The 24,546-nt window shown below is 46.0% G+C and overlaps 1 protein-coding gene across 1 annotated transcript in view; it reads left to right on the plus strand.

The window, feature by feature from the left end:
- Nucleotides 1-17,925, plus strand: part of Appl (amyloid-beta-like protein) — a 37,210-nt gene extending 19,285 nt beyond the window's left edge. The window contains exons 5-7 of the mRNA XM_084606091.1: nucleotides 4,614-4,877; nucleotides 5,907-6,494; nucleotides 16,625-17,925. Coding sequence (XP_084462217.1) covers nucleotides 4,614-4,877; nucleotides 5,907-6,494; nucleotides 16,625-16,726 — 954 coding nt within the window. The 3' untranslated portion in view covers nucleotides 16,727-17,925. The remainder of the gene's footprint in view (nucleotides 1-4,613; nucleotides 4,878-5,906; nucleotides 6,495-16,624) is intronic.
- The last annotated feature ends 6,621 nt before the right edge of the window (nucleotides 17,926-24,546 follow it).

Genomic DNA, 24,546 nt, shown 5'->3' on the forward strand with positions numbered 1-24,546 from the left:
TTCCTCCAAAGACATGTCATCCTCACATAATATGTTCAAAGTAAAAGGCTGCATTATTTGACACTGGAACCCATTAAGCTAATCTCAAATTGATATTTATCCATTGCCTAAACCAGGGGTTCTCAAACTTTTTTTGCTTGGAGGAACCCCAAAAGCCTTCAATAAGTTCCAGGGAACCCCCCCTCCCCCTCTCCGCTTTCATTTACCAGCATTGCAAAGGTTAAATGTTTATTGCACCGATTAATACAAATACTAATGTGATGGGTGGTACTGCTTCCCTTTTAAGAGCAAGTCAAAGCATGGCTCAGTAGCACTCAGAGCCAGTCTCATATCAGCTGCCGGGTCAAGACTGCTCCTGTGCTTGTTCTTCAAATAGGCAAGGGCAGAAAATGCCTTTTCACCTGCATGTGTAGTTGCAAAGGAAAGCAAAATGTCCACTGCCCTTTCAAAGAGGCATGGAAACAGTGGAGCAGTCCCCATCCAAGATGTCACCCAGCCTTCACCATTAAATTTCTCTTTGAGAGCAGTGCTTGCCCTGAGCTCCGAGGATTCTCGTGGAACACAAGAAGGCAGCCCGTGGAACCCCTGTGTTCCGTGGAACCCCTGTGTTCCGCGGAACCCAGTTTGAGAACCCCTGGCCTAAACTAAAGAATTAAAAGCCTCATCAGCTACCTCATTTCTCTTTAAAGGAAATGTTGCCAAAGCTGTATGTGTGAACTAAAAAGAAGTTATCAAAACCCTGCGTAAGACAGAAGAGATAGACCAAAAATATGAAACTGAGAAAACAGCTTTTGAAGTTTGACCACATAACTTGAACAATCAGTAATCATACTTTGGTATTTCTCACCAAAAATGACATGCTCTTCCCATTTCCAAAACTTTCTTCGGATTCTAAATATGTCAACTAAAACTAAAGCTATCACCATTACCCATGGCCAATATAGTGTATGCCATTAGGAAATCAGTAAAATTTTTGGACATGCAATATTATTTCAATTGCAGTTTGCAAAATCTTGATAGAGTGATGTAAATATAGCAATAATACTAAATTTGTCATTAAAAAGCGAGTGAAGTGTCCAGAAACATAGCACTGAGATAAAACGATAAAACGGTCTTGCCATAATAATAAACTTGCACAAAGTTTAAGGCTAAAACACGGTGGCATACAACTTAAATTGGCTAATGTTCCAGAATAAAACTTTGTGGTACAGCAGTTGCAGGACCAGACGCAGGGTCGCTTGCCTGAGATAAATCTCCAACTTCCACACCCTTTGAGCGCTGCGACGCGATTTCTTACGCAATCTGCAAAAAAAAAAGAAGAAGAAGAAGAAAAAACGAAACTCGTGCTGAGGGGCTGAGGAATGCGGACAACGAGCATGATGTCAGGCTCGCCTATAGCGACGTGATAAAAAAAGCAACAAAGTGTCTGCGTCGGTGGGGATCATTAGAGAGAGAGAGAGATGCTTTAATGTCAACAGGAGATTTCAATGGGGGTCATGAGATGCTGACTTGGATGCCTCTGAGCCGCTCGCAAACGATTATATGCTGCTGGGCATGCTGCAGCTAGAACGAGAACGCGCCGCTTCGGATGCGACATGCGACCCTGGCAGCGCGCTGCCGCACTTGTTCTTAGACGCGCACTTGCTAGACGCTTTTGTTTTTAATACACTCTTGACAGAGTTACGTCTGAAGATCAGCGCCAGCCGCAAGAACGATTGATACGATCGCAAAAGCGCATCAGAAACGTGCAAAGCAACGGCAAGCGTTTAAAAATAAAATTCAAGCAAAATGGCAACATTGTCACGATAGCCAATGGGAAGCACGAGACAGGAGGCTCGCTTCACAAGCACGCACTCCAGCCAATCGGCGTCCTGGAAACGGCTTTTAGAAATTGTGATGGTGGACACACAAAGAAATAAGCACAAGCCCAAGATAGCGGCAGCCAGCCGGCTGCTTCACCCGCAGCGCAAGTGGGAAATTTGAACAAATATCACCCATTTTGGGCCATTTCGAGGCTCCTGTGGCGTTAAAGTCGATTTTATCGCATTTCCCTACCGAATTCAGTGTTGATATTTTGAAGCCTAGTGCTCAAATGTACAAACATTCCGAAAATCTGTTTTCTCGAAATTTATTTTCCGCCCGTTTTTGACCAGTTTAAGACCCGCGTCCCCCCTTAAGCCATGCATTATGGATTGGTTAGCACTCTAGTTTTTCTCATAGGAAAGTGTACGGACCAAAATCTACTTGCCTTTGGGAGATTTGGAATACTGGGATTACATTGCGGGCCACTTGGTGTGGTTCGGTAGCAAACTCCCTGTGCTCTAAAGTTTTGACACAGACTGGTCTTTGTTGTAATGAGCATTTTATCCAGTATTGCTCAGCTATAAGGAGACACATTCTTTGGCACGATCTGCCGCGGTGATTATGACGCTTGACTGCTGTGCCCAACAATGCAGGATCGAATCCCGGCCACGACGTCCGCTTTTCGATGGTGGCAAAAAAGCAAGGCGCCCATGTACTATGGGATGTCAGTGCATATTGAAGAACCCCCGTTAGGGGAATTTCTGGAGCCTTCCACTGTGGTGTTTCTCTAGCCTGAGTTGCTTCGGCACTTTAAACTCCATAAAGCAAACCAACCAAACCAAACATTCTTTAGTACGGTTTCTTTGCTCAACAGCGTGCGTGAAAACTATGGCTATGCAAACAGCAAAATTTTCAGTACAAGCAGTATTGAAAACAGTGTGATTTGAGTCAAATATGTTTTTTATTACTGTAACGTTAAATTACAGATGACAATTGGAAAACGTGGCCACAGGATTTTTTTTTTTTTTTTTTTTGTGATAAACGATTTTTTTTTTTTTGGGGTGAAAAGTAAATACGAATAATCATTATTGGTGGCAGATAGATTATATTTGGGTAATTTCTAAAATTATTACTGATGGCATGGAAAAGGGAGTTTAGTGATGTCAGCAGTCAATTAGCGCCAAGGGCAAAACTCGCTAAAACAATTCGCAAGGCGCCCCGCCGGGGTGGTGCAGTGGTCGACTACTGTGCCCAAGGAAGTGGGATCGAATCCCGGGCTCGGCGGCTGCGTTTCGTTGGAGGTGAAACAGAGTGGCGTGTGTGCTGTGCAATGTCAGTGCACGTTAAAGAACCCCAGGTGGTCGAAATTTCCGGAGTCCTCCACTATGGCGTCTCTTATAGCCTGAGTCGCTTTGGGACGTTAAGCCGCACAAACCAAACCAATTCGCAAGGTGGACTGAAGAGCAGTGACGTGAGCAGAAGTGCTAGCGATACCATCCCTTCCGCGCTCGCTTGCAACGTCTGAAGACAAATCGTCAGTTGTGGAACGCCGGACGGAATGCAGTGTTCACAACTGCTCGTAGCCCCTTAGCCTTTGCGTATCGATTCCGCCGGACTTCGAGCTGCATGATGGACATTGGCCACAAAAATGCTGTGAAAAATCACTAAGGCGCGAAAGCCAAACCATGGTGTTAGGTGCTTCAGCACGCACGCTTCACCGTACATGGTATGGTTATGCGGGCCGGGCCGCCTTTGAGCCCGACGCTTCTGCAGTGCGCTTTTCTTTTTCTTGTCCACTGTGGTCTAATCGCAGCAGCGCATGTGGGCCATAACTTCGCCTCATTATGGTGTGTTCCACAAGCCAGGCCGCTTCCGTGCTCTTGCGTATGGTGATTCAAAACAAGATGATTGGTGCCAGTCAGGCTCGCAAACAGTTGTTGACTGCATTGTGGTTAGACACACTGATGTGCCACATAGTTGCTGCACTTCGTTTTCCCACCTGCAAGCACACAGCAGCCGCTGTCAGCGCATTACCGTGTGGGCTTTTATTGCGTGCTGGTGGTCACTTCTTCCAGAAAAGAGCAAGCTAAACATTGTGCTATACTACCACTTGAAAATGTCGCCGTGTTTTGCTGCCAGTCCAGATTACATAGAAATTTCTAATTTCAGTGCACTTGCGAGGTTCACAAACTGGCTTTCACTGTTCGTTCAAACTATTTGCGAATATATTGGGTAGTGAAACTGCAGTGCAAACTGAATGAAATGGCAAATACTATTCGAAATTTCAAATATTGGCACACCACTAAAAGAAACTCTTTGACTGCTGGCTGTCCAGGACCTTGTTTTTCTGATTCAATTTGTTGGATAGGAAGTAAGTTGGTGCTGTGCAAACCTGCATGTTGTCTAAAAATAAAGCTGTACCCTTTTTCTTTTTATTATTTTTTTACATTATACAGTGCAGTGCATGACTGGTGATATTGTATGTTCTCCTTGTTTATTCTTTCTGAAGCTACTTAGTTATATTCTTTGTGCAATATATAGTTTTGTGCTCTTCCACAGTATCGATCTAGCACACAGCTGGTATAACTTTCGTCATGTCCATTACACCTGTCGTTTCCTGTGTCTCAGCTCTTGCCGGCCATTCCATGGAACTTTTGTCTGTTGTTTGTTTGTTGCCAGGCGTTTGTTTAGATTTACTTGCAAAGTTCGGAATGGAGGTCTTTGTGACAGTTCTTGTGATGCACTCCTGCGATCCTACTTCCTCTGCTAATGTCGCACAATGCTTGGTGTGTGTGTGTGTGTGTGTGCAGGTGACACGAGTGATGCGTGAATGGAGCGAGCTGGAGCAGCACTATGAGGCCATGAAGGCACGCGACCCCAAGGGGGCTGAGGAATTTCGTCGAAAGATGAGTGCACGCTTCCAGAAGACAGTGCAGGCCCTAGAGGCTGAGGGGTCGGCTGAGCGCCACCGCTTGGCAGCCATGCACCGTCAGCGTGTGCTCACCACCCTCAACCGGCGCAAGAAGGCTGCACTCGACTGCTACCACCATGCCCTGCAGGAGAAGCCACCCAGGGTTGGTGTCTTCTCTAATCATCAATGACTGTGGGCCATGCAGCAAATTGGCAGTACGCAAGTTGCTTTATGGTTTTGACGTGTTCCCACTCGGGTGCAGCCAGCTTCAAAGCTGGGCTAGTGCTCTTAGCCGTTTTTTGTTTGTAAGAATGTGCGCAGATAGGAATGTGTACCATTTTACTGGATAACAGGTGATGCTTTCCAGGCTTTTATGTTACAGTCATCATTACATTGCCAGCAAAGAAGCTCGAAGTGGGGAAGAGGGAGTTATTATAGACTGCAAAATTCGCTAGTATGAAGTATCTGTAACAGCTGCAGAATCAAGCAAATTGCAGACTGGTGAGACGCGGGATCGAATCCCGGCCTCGGCGGCAGTTTTTCGATGGAGGCGAAAAGCAAGGCGCCCGTGTGCTGTGCGATGTCAGTGCACGTTAAAGAACCCCAGGTGGTCGAAATTTCCGGAGTCCTCCACTACGGCGTCTCTCATAGCCTGAGTCGCTTTGGGACGTTAAACCCCACAAACCAACCAAATTGCAGACTGGTGAGATGAGAAGGGCCTTTGCTTTGTAGCAGGCATTACGAACTTCACTTTTTTACTTGAGTTGTGACTTTGTTCATAAAAGCAAGTGCGCACAGATTAAGAGAATAATTTTTGACAGTCAAAAGATTCACATGCTTTAAAAGTGCAGCATAAATTGAATAGAGAGTGCTATTTGCAAGTTGTGTTGTTAAATATTAATATATTTGCACACCACTGCAGATGATATTTCTAAACCGAGGCTTTTACGGCAGCTAGTTGGAGTAGTCTTGCATTGCACTGCTGGCATTTTATCCGCTTCACCAGATTCACTGCGTGTGGCACAATACCATGCCCCAGTGGTGCTTTTATAATGCTGGTATGGGCAGCTATCAAAGCAATTACAGAGCATTTAGCAGCTACTCATTGCTACTGCCAGAACCAGTAGAAAGGGGACAAAGAGGTGTGAATTTTGTAGCAGTTTTGTAAATAGTGTACTAACACCCAATGCAGACCAAGCGAGTGGAGCGCTGCTTGGACCGGCTGTTACGTGCCCTGGAGAAGGACCGCAGCCATACTCTTCATGCCTATCGGCAACATGGAGGTGATGCCGAAGAGGTGCGAACCCACCTGACCAGTCTGGACCACCTGGCCAACCAGAGTCTCGAGCTGCTGCCGCAGGCCCTCAAAGGGCGCCTAGCACAGCTCTGGACTACCCTTCGGGGCGCCACCAGCAGCGAGCCTTTGCTGCCACCACCTCCTCCGCCACCGACCACCGCTGAGGACTCTGAGTCTGTGGAAGATGAGAGCATTCTGCCGGCCAGCAGCAGCAGCACTGCGCCTCCTCCACCTGTAGCCCCAGTAGCACCCGTGGCACCGGCCGCCCGACCAGCACACATGCAGAGCCAGCTGCTGCAGCACAGCGAGTCTGCCTACGCCCTGCGGCACTCCTCGCATGCAGAGACCCTGGGCCGCCTTAAGTGGAGCGGCAGCGTCTACATCACGCTTGCCTTTGCCGGGGTTGCCCTGCTTACTGCTCTGCTGGTTGGCGCCGTACTGCTCAGGCGCCAGCGCTCGCCCCACGCCCGTGGATTTGTACAGGTGAGCTGCCCGCTTTGGGCTGCCAGTCTCCAAGTATCTTCATAACCAGAGGAGTGAGTGTGCACTAAGTTGAGGCCCTTCTTTCTCTGTGGAGTCATCGTGCTATGCACTAAGTTGAGGCTGTTCTATTTGTGGATTCATTGTGGTATTGCCAAAGATGTTTGTGCAGAGAGAAAGGCTAAATTAATGACTCGCTGTTTCCTCAAGCATTGAAGTCTCATTATAAAGACCAAATGTGATCCTTTGAGCAAGCAGCTGGGTTTCGAGACGGTAGGAGAATACTGCCTGCAAGTTTTATTTTGTAGTAGTGCAGTTAAACCTCTTGAAAAGCAAACTAAAAAAATAAGTAATTGAACACACCAGTGTATTATAATGTAAAGTTTTATCAGAAACTTGCGCAGGAGAAGTGCAATTTATATCATAACTTCCGAGGACTCTGCCTACTTCGCGGTGATTGCAGAGGCTGCAGAAAGAAAGTGTTAAAAACTAGTTAGGTTCTCTCTCCTGCACATCACCGCCAGCACATGGTAGTGGCAGGTCAAACGCCATGTAGGGTGGCTTCTTCGAATTACACAGTTTTTACCGCATCGTTGAGTCTACATGAGCACAGGATGAGTGCTGAAAGCCTACAGTCATCCATGCTGCTGGTTTTAGGGCACTACCTACGAGTGAGAGAAGTGTCCTGGCTGCCTAGTTGTCAAATCTTCACACCGCTATATCATCTGTGGTGCTGTTGGGAGGCATGATAACCAGTTACTCCAGTAACCAGTTCATTAGTGCAGTGAAGCAAAGCCTGGGGGGGGGGGGGGCATCCGTCGACACAGTGGGCAGAGCTCAGCACTGAGCAAACATGTTCGATGTGTTTTTTAAGAACTGCATGTGTTTGTAAACAATATTTGGAACAGGTGCAATATGCAATAATTTGTAGTACCCGTGTTCATTCTTGGAATAAAAAGGTAGCGCATTAAAAACGGGGACAGAAAAAAGAGACCACAAACAATAACATGGCCGCAATTGTGGCCTTTGGGTGCCCATCTCTGCTTAGGTGGTTAGCTCGAAACCTGCCACCGGACACTCGCCGGTAAAATTGGGTACAAGCATCCCCTGGCCCTGCGCCCTGCTCTCACAGGGATGTGCGCTTGGAAAAGGCTTTGCTAACTATACTGCACCCTTTGGAGGTGAAAAGTTTCGAACATTTCGACCTGCAAAGGTCGCGAGGACAAGAAATAAAAAGGGGGGGCCACATAATGGGCTTTTGCCGCGCAAGGTGGACTTGTTGTCCGATGGCGGAACGGATCACTGTCCCATCAGCTCAACTATTTGGGACCTATGACCCCTTTCCCAAGCGTTTCACTCCAAAGAGCCGAGCACCAGGCCAGGGGAAAGCTTGTACCCATTAAAATTGGTGGCTGCTCAGCAGGACCAGAGATCGAACCTGGTACCTCCCGAATGTGAGGTGGATGCTCTACCACAAGGCCACTGCTTCTTTTTTTTGTCCTTCTTTATTGCATGAGAAAACTTCTGTAAGTAAAAGAAAAACTCCATTTATTCAAACTTGTTCATGTCAAAAGTTACCGGGCTGCTTAATACAAGCCCGTCATATCCATAGCCCGACCGTGCACCACCATCAAAACAGCAAAATTCTGAGAGGCACACACATGCATATAGGTACAGCAGCCAGTTTTGAGGTTCTTCATGAGCATATACACGTTTCTCCCAAAACCCGGATTTGGACGGTCTTGGTGACTTTGTTGCCTGTCCATCATACGGCTTTTCCAATGAGCAGTCCCATCAACGCAAATAGATCATAAGGCGGCACAACAGAGTTTTTGTTGAAGCAAAAAATCTAATAGTACATATATGGTGTAATTTCAATGTCCTTTTTAAGAATTCTTTGTAGTATGTCCCGAAAGGACATAGTATCACAACACAGAATAAAGCAATGAGCAGTTGTTTCAGGCACATTACAGAGATGGCAATTCACCGTCTAGGGCACAAACATCTCCTTATCATGAAGAAATGTCTTGATAGGCAACGTCGCTATATGTAGTTTGAAAAAGCACGTTTTTGCGGCTGCCTGAATGCACATTCGCCTAACACCGCCTTAGACCAGTGGTGTCCAAGAACCCCAGATAAGGCTGCCGATGCAATGGTGTAGGGAACAAAGATTCAGTGAGAACCTGGGTCATCTGCTTTCTTGAGAGGCTATACAGGTAATCTATAGAGAAACACACGGAGAAAATTGAAAATGTCAGCAACCTCTTTAAGGAATCCCATAAAGGCCCCTTACGAGCCTGCCCTATTGGTGCGAATAAGTAAGGCAAATGAGGACTGAGAAGCCTAATGAGCATAGCTGTAAGAAACGGGTGGTTTGCCGATTTGAAAAAGAAAAAAAACAGGAAACAAGTTGATGCACGAACAAGTGAACAAGGCCCACTCCACCAGACTCTAAGGGAAGGAACAAGTTGTCACACCGCATGGGCTGTCATCGAGAGCGCCACACGAAAGTTGCAAATATTCTGTGTATTAGTATACTTGTACCTTCTTCCTCGCACAATGCAGGGCTTGAAGGACATATGCAAGCTTTGCAAACAAAAATATGTTACAGACCTTTGCCCTAGCAAACACAGAATTCCCTACCCATCCAAGCCTATGTTTGTTGCCGCATAGGTACGATTTGCGAATCCCAGTAGGCTGCACTGTTGCGAACTTGGCGCAGCGGAACCCCTAGGTACTGAAGAGGACTACAGCCCAGCATATGCCTCCAAACTGGCTTGGCCTAGTGCCCCACCAATGGCCCAACCAAAAGCCTTTGGATTTATCTATATTAAGAGCCTTGCCTGACACAGCGCAGAACTGTTTAGTCAAGTGTAAAGCCTCAAGTACTCTCTTTTCGTCAGAACAAGAGAGGGCGATATCATCAGCGTAGGCTAAAATCTTAACTTCACATTGAGCCAGAGAGAAACCACGGATAGCTGCACTGTTAATTATACTGAGACCGAGGAGTTTCAGATATAGGGCAAACAACGATGGAGACAGTGGACATCCTTGATGAACAGTGGTATTGGGTTTCGTTAGCTCCTGATTAACCACCGCTTCGGTTCGTGTTTGTAGCTTCTTTCCTCTGTCCTCGTCCTTATTGCGCTACCTTTTTATTCTAAGAATGTGTCACCAACTAGCCCAGCAACAAGTTTTACTGTGTTTATCGTATCAATATTTTGACTGTAGTGGCCATCATTTCGCCAGTTAGAAGCGTGTGATCAGGGAAAATCAAAGCTGCCAGGTTAGTATGCCTTAGTCTTTGTGTGCATAGTGCGGTATTACCATAACGGAAGCCGCACCAGTTATCGCTTATCGCAAATGTGATTAGGGTGTGCATAGCAGTGACCTCTGCTTTTCTCTAAAAGTCGGTACATTCATAACTCTGAGTGTCCGTGGTAGTACAACATGGATTGAGTGACAAAGAGAGCAGTGTGAAGGAAAATGTGATGCTCATGGCTATAGACAAAAGTCTGGCAATTCGCAGCCATGGTTACTGTCTTGCAAGGCCACATTATTTTCAAAAAGGGAAAAGGTGATTATAACAGAGCTGTGATCATGACAGCAAAGACTGAAATAATGTTTTTTTCATATCAGGACCGGCGAAAAAAAAGGGGGGGAAAACAAAGAGCACACCTACGTCTTCAGCCCCATGCATGTAGGCTTGCCAATGATGAGTGAATCGGATTAAAAAATGCTAATCATCGTAAAGAGCACTGAATACCTTATTACAAAGTACATATATAGCCATAAAGTGACTTAAGTATGCATAAAAAGGTAGGAAATTCACGCTTTCTTGAGCAACAGCAAGCATCACTTCCAGTAGCGCATACTCTGGTGGCAGTCCTTTTGTGTACATGAAACCAATCAGCGGCTGGATGAGTGTCAAAATTGTAGATTGGGAATCTTGAAACCCTGCCGCAAATCCCTATAAATCTGCTGTTTCACCTCAAAAGGGCTTGGTCGGCATCATCTTCCACGGATGCACAGTCGGGCGATGGAGATGGCAATACAGCCGCGGGACAGGCATCGATTGTTATGATTATGGTGGTCATTTCCTAACCGCACGTAATAGCCCCTCATAAATTTAGCCATGCTGGTTCATTTGTGGCACTTATGCTGTTTTCGCGTTGTTCTCTTTTTAGCATTTGATTTTTATATAAAATTCAGACAAATTATCGTGTATCTTGTGGGTGGCCAGAAAGTTATCGTTGTGTTCGATATTCTGCCGTTGATTGATCGTTATATTGCTTTATACTTAAATTATGGCAATGGGAAAATTGATAATAAATCCCAGGAATGTTTATCATTATAAGACATATATCTGGTATCAATATGTGTGGATTACGCTGTATTGTATTTGCAGGGTGAAATCTGTTTGATGGCATACCAGGTGTCATTTTGCATCAAGGTTCCATATGCTTGCCTCACTGCCACCAGTTTACTCCATTAACCAGTTCATTAGTGTAAAGACTAAAGGAGAATGCTAATTCAGGATATACTGATAGGTTAGCATAACATGGTAGCAAATATGTCGTTTCTACTGGAAATGAGGCTTTTAGAGAAAAAGCAGAGTACACTTTTTGCTTCCATTTGTTGGGTGAGGGGGTGGAGATAGCCCATAGCATGCCTTGTACCTTGCCGCCATGATAGTTTACTAGGCCGTGAGGCTGGTTCCGGTCTCCTGCTGAGATTTTAGTGTTTAAAAGTGGTTCCTATAATCGGTCAGAGATCTCCGTCTCAAGTGTATGAGAGAAATGACATAACTGTGTTGATTTCTAGAAGTGGGGGGTAGATTAAACGTAGCTACCTTTCCTTACATAAATAATGTGTGTAACGTTTGGAAAAATTAGCTATCATTATTGCTTAGTTTGATATTTCCCTGAAGTGTCCCTTTAAATGCGGCTACGGAGTGCTGCGCAGTATGTAAACCGTGATACCTATTTTCTGCAGACTGAATCATTTAGGTCATAGCCTGTTTTTAGTCACCATAGTGCCATGGAATGTAACATCCAACAGAAGCATCATTGGTCCCAAACATATTTTCATTTTTGAAGAATTTGCAGCTAGTAACATGTGGTGACAGTTGAAAGGTCCAGGGGTATATTTCTTGCAGCAAAGTGAAACCCATTTGCAGGTCACATCATCATTATTGTTTTATAACTGTGTGACCAAGTAATTTGAACCTAATTGCATACGTAGCACAGGAAGTCACACCTTCTACCTCTGTTGTTTTGTTTATGCCTGGAGAGTAGTTCAGCACTTTTATCAGCCGATTATTTCTGGGATTACTTGGCGAAGAGTGCTGCATTGGCTTCTTTCTCTGTGGTCTCAGCAGCGCGCATTTACGGGGCACTGTAGTGGCTGATTAGGTTAAATGAAAACTAGAAAGCGCAATGTATATGAAAAACTGACAGCCAATATTGTTCAACTCCCGTGCGTATTGCTAGCATGTGCAAAGACGACGACGAATGAATGACTGGAAGTGTTTTTCATACAACGACTTTTTTTGATGGGTTTTCTGCTGAAGCACCTCCACTCTAAAGAACAATTTTACCAATATATAGTGACCTAGCAATCATATTTCTAGTTCAGTGTACCGGCAACTCAAGTCAGAATGTCACCGAATAAGAACTCAATCTTTTAGTTTTTATTTTTTAACATATTCACCTAGTGGGCGCTGCCAACTTGTTTCATCCTGCTCGATAAAAATAAGTTTGGAGTCTGTTTCATCTTACAGACGTAGCCAAGGTCATTTACAGGTTAATATGTACATGAAGGCACGTAAAAATGCTCTCATTTTGTTCTTTTTGCAGTTCAGGAGAGGTGCATGAGCGCAAATGCAACGTTTTCACGATCGCTTGCAGCGAAATTTGCGCGATCCCTAAGCTTTTTTAATATACTTGGGAACTTTTTATTCAAAAGCGTATCATCTTATCTGCTTATTTGCACCCCTCATAGCCGATTTCACTTTCGGACATTAAACTCATGTACTATATATATATATATATATATATATATATATATATATACCATGCTTAAATATATCCTGCTTGACTTGGTCAGAGCTACATTGTACGTGGATATTTAATTCGTTCCTAAAAATCTTAATGACCTAAAAAAAAAAGGTTTAATAATCTGAGAAAGAATGCCGCGTGACTGTCCGGATACTAACGATGTTTACTCGCTTTCTAGGGCGTGTGCAGGCGGGTGATAAAGAGTAACTCGTTTGAAACTAGCGAAAGTGATACAGTCGCCGACCGTTTTTTCGGACTTGAAGGGACCCGAAAAATGGTCCGAATAATCGAACAGTCCGAAAAATCTGTGAAGCACAAAAAATCACTTTATTCAGAGGAAATCGGCTTAAAAACGTCGCCGATTTTACCTTGCGGCAAATTTCTTTTGCTGGCTACGATTTGTGCTTGTATTTGCGCCAAAGTTGTCGTTTCGCTGTACACGCTAGACAGCAAGTTCACAGCGTTCGTAATTTGTGCAAGCGATGGCTGTGGTAGGCCGCCCGAGTCGTCGTCGGAGTCCGACTCGTCTTCAGGTTGAAGAACCTGGCGTACAAGTTCGTCGTCCGTGAGGTCCGCACACATATCGAGGCCGTCGTCCACTTCAACAAACTCGCGGAATGTGGAGCCCGTTGGAATGTCCATTCCGTTCCCGCGAAGGTCAACGATGAGGTCTTCGCCACTGTCTGCAGTCAAATCCTCAGAATCGTTGCAGTCTTCTACGTCATCGACTTCATCGGCGGAGAATCCAGCGTGCCTGAAGCAATTAGCAATTGTTTCCACTCTCACTGCCTTCCACGCGTCAGCCAGCATGCTAACCGCCGCAAAAAGATCCGTGGCGTACTTTTTCTCGTCAAAACAAAGGACTGTGCGCCGCAGAAGACGGGTCTGATAATGCACCTTAAGGTTTTTGATCACCCCCTGGTCCATTGGTTGGAGCACGCTGGTGGTGTTTGGTGGCAGGTATTCGAGCCGAATGGCTTTCAGGTTGTCGAAGGTGCCGTGAGCCGCGCAGTTATCAACAAAAATAATAACTTGTCGCCCCTGCCGCTCGAAACTTCGGTCGAGTCGACGCACGTAATCTTCAAACAAAGCATGAGTGATCCATGCCTTGGAGTTGCTGCAGTACCACACGGGAAGGTTCTTCGCGCCCTTAAAACACCTAGGATTTTTGGATTTGCCTATCACAAGAAGTGGCAGTGGCATTTGCACCTACCATTACTGTTATCCTTTCCTTGCTGTGGCGGCCCCCTGAACAGGAGTCACCCGAAAAAGAGAGGGTGCGGTCAGGCAACATCTTGAAGAAAAGGCCGGTCTCGTCACAGTTGAAGGTGTCCTCCGGGCTGTACTGGCTCAACAAGGGCTTCAACTTCGTCTGACGGTAGTCTGCTACCGTGGCTGGGTTGGCGGCTCCGCTCTCCCCGCACATCTTCTTAAAAGACACACCGTGTCTCTTCTTGAAACCGCGGAGCCATCTGTCCGTGAACTTGAATTTTTCAATTCTCATTTTCACGGCCAGGGTCTCTGCCTTTTCCTTCAACGTGTCGCCCGACACTGGAAGGTTTTTCGCTAAAGCAGCTTTAAGCCAGAGTAGCAAGGCCTTCTCCAATTCGGGGTGGTCGCCTTTCCTGTCGTTCTTCTGGCTGCTGCTGTGGGACGCCTCAAAGGCGGAAAAAATCTTCTTATTTTTCACGTAATCCGAAATAGTTTGCTTCGACAGTGCGAACTCCTTGGCCACGTCAGCTTGCGTTCGCCCACTCAGCACTAGCTTTATGATCGCTGCCTTTTTCTCAAGGGTCATGGTAGAATAGCTCCCACGCTTCTTTGACGGACTCGGCAGCACCGGCGGGGCCATGTCCACAGCCCGAGTGCGCACCACACCGCTCGTCAAACACGCAAAAATGAGGCACTTTTCGTTCAGAGCGGTGGAACCGCCGGACGCAATCACAAAATGGCCAAAGGATTGACGGCGCGCCACTCGGTTGACGCGGTCGGAGAAACTCGTGTGACAACACGGCGGACGTATGAGACAAAGCACAAAGAGATAGCTGCCCGCGTCAGCATTAGCGACAAAAGCAGGTTGACGGCGATGACAATCCGACTGCCACCTCGAAGTGGCAGAGATTGCAGGGGCCTCTCCTGGCAAAAATGGGGCACCGAAACCATGTCAAGCCAATCCAACTGCAGAGCCAATCCACCTCAATCCAAGATGGCGCTTGTTGCGCCGGCGAAAAGCCGATAAGGTGGCAGATTTTGGCCTGCAGGGGACTGAAATTAGTCCGAAAAATCGAACTTTCTCCGTCGCGAATATGTATGCGCTTCTATGGGGTGACTGACGGTGCCTCACTGAAGTCCGAAATATCCTACAAGTCCGAATTATTGGAGTCCGAATTACCCGTTGGCTACTGTATTAGAGAAAAGCTGCTTCACAAGTTCTGACCTTTTTCGGTAATATCGCGCTTGAGTGACCGCTCAAACAGCAGTTACCTTCGTAGCAGCTTTTGTGTCCTTTTCTGTACGAATATATGCATGGACACAAGTGAATAGAACTGACAGCGCAGCGCTTTTTATTATGACTTGGTATAGTATATTATAACAAAACGTGCACAAGCTGCAGGCGTTGTTGCGCTATACGTCATGCGGCCAAAAAGCAGTCACGACAATTAAGAGTTGCAAACAAACTGATCAAGTTTTAGTGCAGAAGTGCAACGCACGTCAGCCGCAAAGGCAGTCCGTCGCCGAAGGGTCTACTTGTTGCACTCAACGCCTCTGCCCATCGCTCTCTTATTTATCAGACTGCAAAAAACATGTGGAAATATGTACCATTTTCTTTTTTGTCTCATGGCACAATCAACCACCCCACAGCAAGTGCCGCGCATCCAATGCACACGACCCAAGCTTTTGCCTACACCACGAACATCACTGCGGTCGCCAGCGCCACCGCATCTCCACTGACGTCACGGACCGACGCTTGTCTATAGTGTGAAAGCACTACTTGACGGTGTAAATCAGAAAGCATGAGGTGCCTGAGAAGCCTTGACCTTAGACCTTACCAGATAAAAAAAAGGGGGGGGGGGGGATCTGTTGGAGCAAATTCCTACTCTGGAATTCCTTGTGGAAAGCGAGTGTGGAACTTCATGACTATCTTCCCAGCCAATCAGCCCTCGGGGTTAATTGCTGCTATCTTGAGCTGTGCACTGCATGTCATTTCCTTGATCAAATTCCATCCATGTGCAGTGTATCCGAACACACCGCTATCATGTTGCCCTTTTAAGGTGCGTTAAGCGGTGCCAAAATTATGTAGTGTGCCAGCACTAAGGTCCCCAATGACTGATTTCACCAATCATTGCCTGAAGCCTCAACTTGAAAATCTAGACTTGAACGGAAAGCGAAATGAAATGTGACATGCTTTCGCACATACCTTTGCATTTGATTAACTTAGCTTAATAGACTGCAATTTTTTTTACCTCACACGGTGCCTTTGCTAAAGTTGCAGGCTTAGCATCTGTCCTCAGCAACCATGTTTTGATGGAGGTAGAAATCGGCCCTCAACCTCATATATTTGTTTTCCAAACAAAATAAAAGTTAATGCCCAGTGTAGTGCCCGTGTACCGTGCGATGTCAGTGCACGTTAAAGAACACAAAGTGGACGAAATTTCCGGAGCCCTCTAGTGTGGAGTCTTTCAGTCTGAGTTGCTTTCTGACGTTAACCCCACAAACCAAACCAAACCAACTCTGCATAGTGCTCTTTTGTTGTAGGCTGTAGCCTTGGAAATGATTGCATTAACTGAAATTTATTAATTCTCTTTCACTTTGCAGCATACTGTATATTAAACCTTCCCCTTCCATTTGCGCCCTGCATCCCCTCCATCTGTGCCTTAATAATTTGTTCAAACCTGGTCATTTTTGTACCTTGATATTTTTTGTTTCCTTTCTGCTACGTTGCTCAGACCCTTCATCCTTCTGTCGTAGTTCTTTCGTTTCCTTTGTTGTTTCCGCTGCATTTTCTTTTTAGCCTACTTTAATATTTTGCTGTCTCCTCATTGTGAGAGCCTTTACACCCCATTGATTATGCAGGTGGGAGGAGGGCCCACGGCCTCCCCTGAGGAGCGTCACCTGACAGCCATGCAGGTCAACGGCTACGAGAACCCCACCTACAAGTACTTTGAGGCCAACTGAATTGTGCAAGACAGCAGCAACAACAGCAGCATGCCCCTCTCTCTCTATTTCTGTACATAGGCCGCGTTGAGGCCGCTTAGGCGTCTTAAAGTCCGAGGGCAAGGTTGGCGCGAAGGGGACACGGCCCGAGAGAGGAGCAGACAACAACAGTGCAAAGCCTGTGGGCACTTTGCCCAACACCGGTGGCAGAGGAGGCGGAGTTCGAGTGACACCAAGTGGGCAACTCGCTTCCACCATAGGAAGTGCTCAAGGATGTGAACTCATGTCCGCCAGTGAAGTGGACACTAGGCCTACATCTAGCAAGTTTTTAGCAATGTGTTGGCAGCTCTTCTTGTATGTGCAAATAAAGCCCAGACCCGCGCCAAGTGTCCACTTTGCTGTTGCGCTGAAGGTGTCCTCGAGCGTAGGTGTGGAGTTAGCAGCTATCAACTCGAGGATTCCTATTTTAGTGAAGCAAGTTGCACCTACAGTAATTAAGTGTATTTGTCAACTGCGTGCACCTACTTAAGGATTTCCTTCCTTCACTTAGTGTTGTGAATAATGTGAAATTCATCACATATTTGGACTTCAACAGCTGCAACGGCAGCTGGGCGAGCTGACTTTCAGCATGCGAGAGAGAGAAGGGTCGGTGATATAGTTTTCTTCTGTGATGAGGCAGCTTCAGCTTGGTATTCGCGGAAATGGCACCATAGGTGAAAACGGATCCTCGAGTTGATGCTGAGCGCTTGTGTTCTCCGCTCTTCTTTCGGTCGGAGTGTCCGCAGTGCCATGTTTTGTTTTTCTTTTTCTCGAACCTTAAGGTGTCGCACCAACAAGCCGAGCTTTGAGCAGCTAAGGCCTAGGCATCTTTTTGTACAGGTTGTCCGGCGTAGTGCATGCCCCCCTTCCCCCCCTGACCGGAAGTGCGTGCGTGCGTGTGCGTGTTTGGTTGGAGGCCAGCAGCAGCACCGTAGGGCTTTGTTGCAAGGGCAGTCTGTGTGGTCATTTTGTCTCAGTGAACATATCATACGTCGAGTGTTGCCACCCTGTGTCTCCGTATGTTCGTCTCTGCACAAGGCCCCACCGCCTCTCTCTGCTTCGGCTTCTGTGCAAGTGTTTTTCCCCCTATTTTGCAACACAAGGTCACACAAGTGTAACCCACTCTGTGTAGTGTATTTGAATGAACAGGCTGACAATAAAATTTTGCGGCTCGATCGACATCTGGCTTGGTTTTCTGGACTGATGTCAGAAAAAGGCACTGAGGTGTTGGTGTGCACACTTCTAATGTGGTTGCGCTAGATGTAGAGTCATTAGCATTTACAAGTGCAACATTTTTCTAAGGCATTTTTATGCTGAATAATTAAGACAGCCCCCTTTTTACCTGGAGAGTTTGAATATTTAATGTTTTCAAACGAAAAATCAAATATTCTGATGTTTAGTTCACTGAGCAAGTCAAACGGCGCATATTTAAAATTATTCAAAACGAATTGAATGCATTCTCTGGCATTATTTAATAGTTTCCAAATGATTGACACAATGTTATGTATGAGACATACCATAGTCTTCTTAGATAGCCGCTTAAAAAAAAAAAAAAAATGGGCCCATGGAACCCTTCACAGCATGCTGCCAAGGCTGGTCTGTGCAGGAAGGAAGGCTCTGCTCCGTGGTGCGGTAAATTTGAGTTGCAATTCTCGTAATATGTGCACATAGGGGCCTCTGTGATTGCGGGACATGACAGAATAAGCCAGGTTTTTAGGGAGCACTGCCTTCATGCCTGATCATCCAAGGCCATCACTCGTGTAACTCTCGTAAGAATGATATGCTGCTTTAGTTAGGTCACTCCTCATCAATTGGGAAAAAATAGTTGAGGTGCACTTACGACGTGGCAATCCTAGGATTGATATATAGCATAATGGTTTCATGTTGTGTGCCCCTTCTAGTACCTAGCTGCAGCTTTAAAAGGATAGCAGTCGCCAAATTTTGGTTCTATTTTTCTTGTTACATGTGCCTTCTGAGATATTACTGTATATGGATTGCCACATGGTTTTTGCCTATGACCACTAAGTAATTGATAGTTTTTTTCTCCTACATTTTCTTGCTTAACAGCCAAATGATGGCTGTGATAAGTTGCATATAGGCTGTGTGAGGAATGAAAAAACTGCAAATGCTGCTTCTTCACTAGTGATTCCTATTCTTGAGGCATTCTGGTGTATTGTAGTGAATTAAAACCATCAATGAGTGACTGTATCAGTTTTTTTCAGCCCTCTTTATCTACACTTGGACTTTGACGTCATAGCCATCACTTCGCTGTTGAAACCAAAACGGGTGAGAAAACAAATTAGCTGATAAATTATTTAGTAGCTGCGGGCAGATAGCACATGCATAGCACATGACAGACATACATAGCAGTGTCTTGCACATCATTACAAAAAAACAACCAAAAATTGGTACCTTTTCTCCTCTAACCTCACGAGCAAGGCTTACAACACCACTGCTTGCGCTTTTGTTTTGTATGATCATTTGCCGATGTAAGACATAATAATGAGTATTTGGTCTCTTTTTTTGTGTTCAATTCAGATTTCTCACTATTCAATTCCTATTCGCTCTATTTTTGGTACATTGTTAGTACTTGCTCTGGAATTGTTGGGAGAGTTACAAAATTCTGTATTAAATTCAGTTTTGAAGAGAGCTATTTGCACATCCCTAGTTAGTGTGAATCAAGGACTGCTGGTGTTTAGGAACCGTCTGTCAATTATTATTAATGCCTGAGCTTCTTACATGAACAAGCTTACCTGTGGGTAGTGAATTATATTTTAAAGCAAAAGCACTCGAAAAGAGGAGGGGGTGGGGGGAATATCTTGGTCAACTTGTCTAAATCTTGGCCTGAGCAGTCCTGCCTGATTTGCACGTTTCCCTTGAAAGGGCCCTTATGAACTTGCGTTAAACTAGCCCTGTTTGGAAAGCATTCAATAGAATCTCAATGATGCAAAATGAAAGACAAAAAAACTCTTACTATGCTGAAACGCAGCAAACGCAGTTGAAAAATATACAGCAGGCCATGTTGATTGTGTTGTTGCCTATTGTGTCACAGGCCAACTTTAAGGAGTATGTTAGGGTAAATTAACCAAGGAAGCTAACATTACAAATTACACATGGGGAGTATTAAGCAGAATTGACTGTTCACTTTGAGTACAACCATGTGTTGCTGTTCAAAGTAAGACTGAGCAAATATCTGAAAATGAGTTTTCCTGTTCCCCAGAACTTGGGGTCAGAAGTGGTGCTCACTAGTTTGATATGTGCAATCCTTTGCTTGTCACACAAACTGTAGCCGTGCTTTTGCTGCACGGACAATCACTAGAATGCGACAAAAGCACATGCATCGTGGTGCTAGAATTGAAGAGGTTCGAGCAAGTTAGCAGCACATCATGTTCCATGTACCATGCATAATCATACACTTTAATGTAACAGCGCATACCATGATTGTTACCACAAAGCATTGGGTATCAACCAAGTGTAGCAGTGACACACTAACCCCAGCAAGACACCTGCTTTTGCATGTAAGCCTCCACAGAAGACTGCACAGCTGTATTCAGTAGAGCACAGTCTGCACATTCTTTCTTTAATGTGAAATGGTTTCATTTTTGCACATTTGGTTGCAAATGTTTTCATCGCTGCAATAAAATTATCAGCACAAGCATGTGGAACATTGTTTAGCAAAATTTCTGTAGGTTTCTGAAGTAAGCTGCCAGTGTTCTTGTGAAAGCATGCGTCAAACACTTCTCCTTTGAAAGTGACTGCCACTATTGTGAATAAATTAAGGTTTAAGAAAATTTTAATGAATTTCAGCTAACTGGCATAGCTGAAGGCACAGATGAGTTGAAAATTGTTGATGTTCTGAGAAGAAATGTCAAAATCATTGCGCTGATTATCACAGAAATGCAGCATATATGAACCTGTTGCAGGGCTGAGAGTATAGCAGAGCTGCACCTTGCCAGAAAAGCAGCATCTGGGCAAAATAACTGCTGCTCTCCACATGTGAGGGTACATAGAAGAGATTGCTCCATTCACATATGAGCATCAGACCCCACTTGTGTCTAGCTTGAGCCATCTTATTGCATTTCACCAAACGTTGCAAGAAATGTATAGAGGTGGTCACAGGGTATTCGAGCAAAATTTAAAAGCCGAGTTATGCCAATAACAAATAATCTTTAAAAAGCGCTGGCGACTGCTGGGAAACGAGAAGGCGGCACCGCTCTCCCTCTTCATGTGGTGACGTCAACTGGGCTAGGGTGGCCAGAAAAGATGTGAAACCACCCAACCCAACTGGGCTCTTTGGGTGCGGCCATCCCCCGGTGCAGACGCACGGCAAGGTATAGTGCGACTAGTTTGCTTAGGCATTTCATAGGCTCGTGAAACGAAATCCCGTGCGCGAGAGTTGTGCGCAAAATCTGTCATATTCCGCGAGATTAATTTTGTCTAGCGTTCTTGCCATCTGCAATGCCACACTTGAACGCGCGCGCGCCAAGGAATTTCACTGGACACGAGCGATGGTGTACCGTCCAACCACACTTGCCAGAGAAAGTTCGACAGATATACTGCGCCTTTCCTTTCGTGTAAACAATTATATGTAGCACTCCAACGTACGCTGATAAGAGGTAAATGATAGAGGAACGGTAATAATAATAATGCTTCACAGGAGGGGAAAGGCGCTGTATCTGTCACAGTTGTTTCTGTGGACACCTGAACCACGCCGTAAAGGAAGGGAGGAAGATGGGGGTGAAAGAAAGAGGAGCCGGTAGTGGAGGGCTACAAAAAAAAAAAAAAAAAAGAGCACTGCACGATCTACACTGGAGCAATCCGAAAGCACGGATGTTGCTGTTGGTTGCTTGGTCACTTCTAGTTGCTTCACTTTTCGTTTCCCCATTTTAGTCTATGGTACTTTCAAATTGCGTGCCAATTCCTTCCTATGCCTTTTTCTTTTTTTGCTCTCCTTCCGGTTGCGTGACGTCACATCCTTGGCGTCATATCCACTATGGCACCCCTTTCATTCCGCTTTCATTTCCGCCTTCCTCCCTTCCCTTACGCGCAGTTCAGGTGTCCACAGCACAAGTGTGGCAGATACTGCGCCTTTCCTTTCCTGTGAACCAGTTATTGTAATTACCTAATTAATTTATTGGCCTAATTATTTTTTTTTTCGGCAACAACGTCACCCTCTATCGATTGACACCACTCAACCTCTACCACTTCTCAATTGCAACCACTGCAGACACGGTCTGTGGACAAAAATTGTGAACATAGGGAAGTAATGCTTTCGCACTAATAACAACCACCTCGGGATCTTTGGAGGGCTACGGAGTAATTTCGACCACCTGGGGACCTTTAATGCGTGCTCTGGCGGAGGTGGCGAAGGATGGCTGTTCCTGGCCCTACTGGGCTGGGACTGGCAGGTCAACGCCGCTTGCGGCGGGGGCTAGCCAGCCATTATCTGTTGTAGGCCGTCATAGCACCCGCCACCGCTTAGGTGGTGGACGACGGCTGTTGCGGCGCGCGTCTTTCTCGCCTTCTTTTATTAATGCGAAAGCATTACTTCGCTATGTTCACGCCTCGCCGGGGTGGTGCAGTGGTAAGACGCCCGACTAGCTGTGCCGGAGTACCCGGGTTCGAACCCGACTTCGGCGGCTGCGTTTCGATGGAGGCGAAACGAAGAGGCGTCTGTGTGCTGTGCGATGTCAGCGCTCGTTTAAGATCCCCAGGTGGTCGAAATTGCTCCGCAGCCCTCCACTACGGCTCCTCTTTCTCTCTTTCCACTTTCACACCCACCTTCCTTCCTTCCCTTACGCGCGGGGCGGTTGAGGTGGCCTCAGAAAACAAGTGAGACAATTACCGCGCCTTTCCCTTCCTATAAATCAATCGCAATTTGTGCACAGATTTCTGTCCGCAGACCATGTCCGCAAAATCGTGTCCGCAGCAGTTGTGAGTAATTGAGAAGTGGTAGAGGCTAATGAGTGGTGTCAGTCGATAGAGTATGACGTAATGTTATGGTCAAAAAATAATTAGTCCAATAAGTTAATTAGTTAATTATAATAACTGAGATGCAGGAAAGGAAAGGCGCAGTATCTGCCACACTTTTTGTGGACACCTGAACCGCGTGTAAGGGGAGGAAATTGGGAGTGAAAGCGGAAAGAGAGAAATGGGTGCTGGTGCTGCAGTGAATATGACGTCAAAAATGTGACGTCATGAAACCGGAAGTAAAGCCGAAAAAAAGGCATAGGAAGGGATTGGCGCGCAATTTGAAATTACCAAAGACTAAAATGAGCAAACAAGAAGTGAATTAAGCAGCCAGAAGCGACCAATAGCAGTATCCGTGCTTTCGCATTACTCCAATGCAGATTATGCAGTGCTCTTTAATTCTTTTTTTTTTTTTTTTTTTTTTTTTTTGCGAAAGCAATACTACGCTCATGAACGGCATTTCGCGTGGCGGCGGCCGGTAGCCACGTTTGACCTTTAGAATGACCTCTGACGTCATACCAGGGTGAGAGACTGGCTATACCAAGTCGAGTCGTAGCGTAGCGGCGGCCGGTAGCCACGGCACGTCGCGCTCCTCCCGCTAGAGTCGCTGCGCGCTAGACCTCTGATTTCATACTTAATTGGCGCCAATATATAGTAGCAGACGACAGCGCTTTTTTTTTATCACTTTATTTCTCTTTTTACTCAGAATGCGAACACCATCCTACTCATGGAGGAAGAAAGGTACGTCCTACTGCACACGTCACGCCCACATAGGTCCCAGGGATTGAAAATCGAACGTACACCCTCCTCCATGAACGTACCCATTGCATACCAATTGTTTCTTCCGCTCCTTCCATAGGAAGTTCCGAACTTCGGGAGGGGCGTCTGTCGGCTGCCGCCAGGAACATCCTTAAAAGCTATCGCCCAGTCCCTGGTATAGTACGATAGAACTGGTCACTCGGGAAATCCCGGGAAAGAGAAGGCTCACGAATATGCCCAAAGTTTCTTCGGCCGGGCAGTGAGTACCTCGTTTCCCGCGGGCGCGAGCGAGGGATTGCTCTCGTTCCATGATATAACTCGCCATTTTAGCCTGGGAAGGCGCATCTTTCCTCTCCCACATAATTCATTAAACAATTAGTCCAGGAGCTACTCTGGCGCCAGCTACAAACCCTTCCCCTGCGCCAAAGTATATTTATATATATTCAAAGAGCAAGTTGACCTTAAATGCAAAGAGTGTGGCGTCGACGCCACTTTAGACATGGGGTGCGCGGCCTACCCGCCACCCGCCGATTTGCTGCCAGCTCCATCTCTGGAGGAGTGGGAGGCCATGTTGCGCTGCTCGGACCCGGCTGTCCAGGCTCGGGTCACTGGGTACATTCGATTATCAGTTCACTACTTGCTGACAGCTAGCTGTTCGGCGTTCGTTTTTCCTCGGGCAGCCCAGGAGCCCCGCCTACAAGTAAAGCTACTGAGCCGGCGGCCACTTTTGAGGTAGACTCCGAGCGCATTCTGAGTACTTTTCGTGTTCCTGCAGACGATATCGTGCTTTAAATAATGACACAAGCTCCAGCTTTGCATCTTCGCTTTCATGTCTTATGTTATCTACAGCTGAAAGCATCCAGAGCCCCGAACACTGATTTTATTTCGTGTTGTGAAGTTCTCACAGCTGTTTCGCTATCTTTTCAACGCGCAGGTCTGAAAGCGTCGCAAGCGAACCGCTGTGCACTAAAGCAGCTAACGCTTATTCCAAATGACTTTTCAAACGCTTTTGTTAGCTTTCGAATGCAGCGAGCTAGTTTCTTGGAGGAATTTCGTTAGTAGCAACGGCAAAT

The sequence above is a fragment of the Amblyomma maculatum genome, chromosome 6 (assembly GCF_055883805.1).
Source record: "Amblyomma maculatum isolate TAMU_Amacu chromosome 6, ASM5588380v1, whole genome shotgun sequence".
NCBI lineage: Eukaryota > Metazoa > Arthropoda > Arachnida > Ixodida > Ixodidae > Amblyomma > Amblyomma maculatum.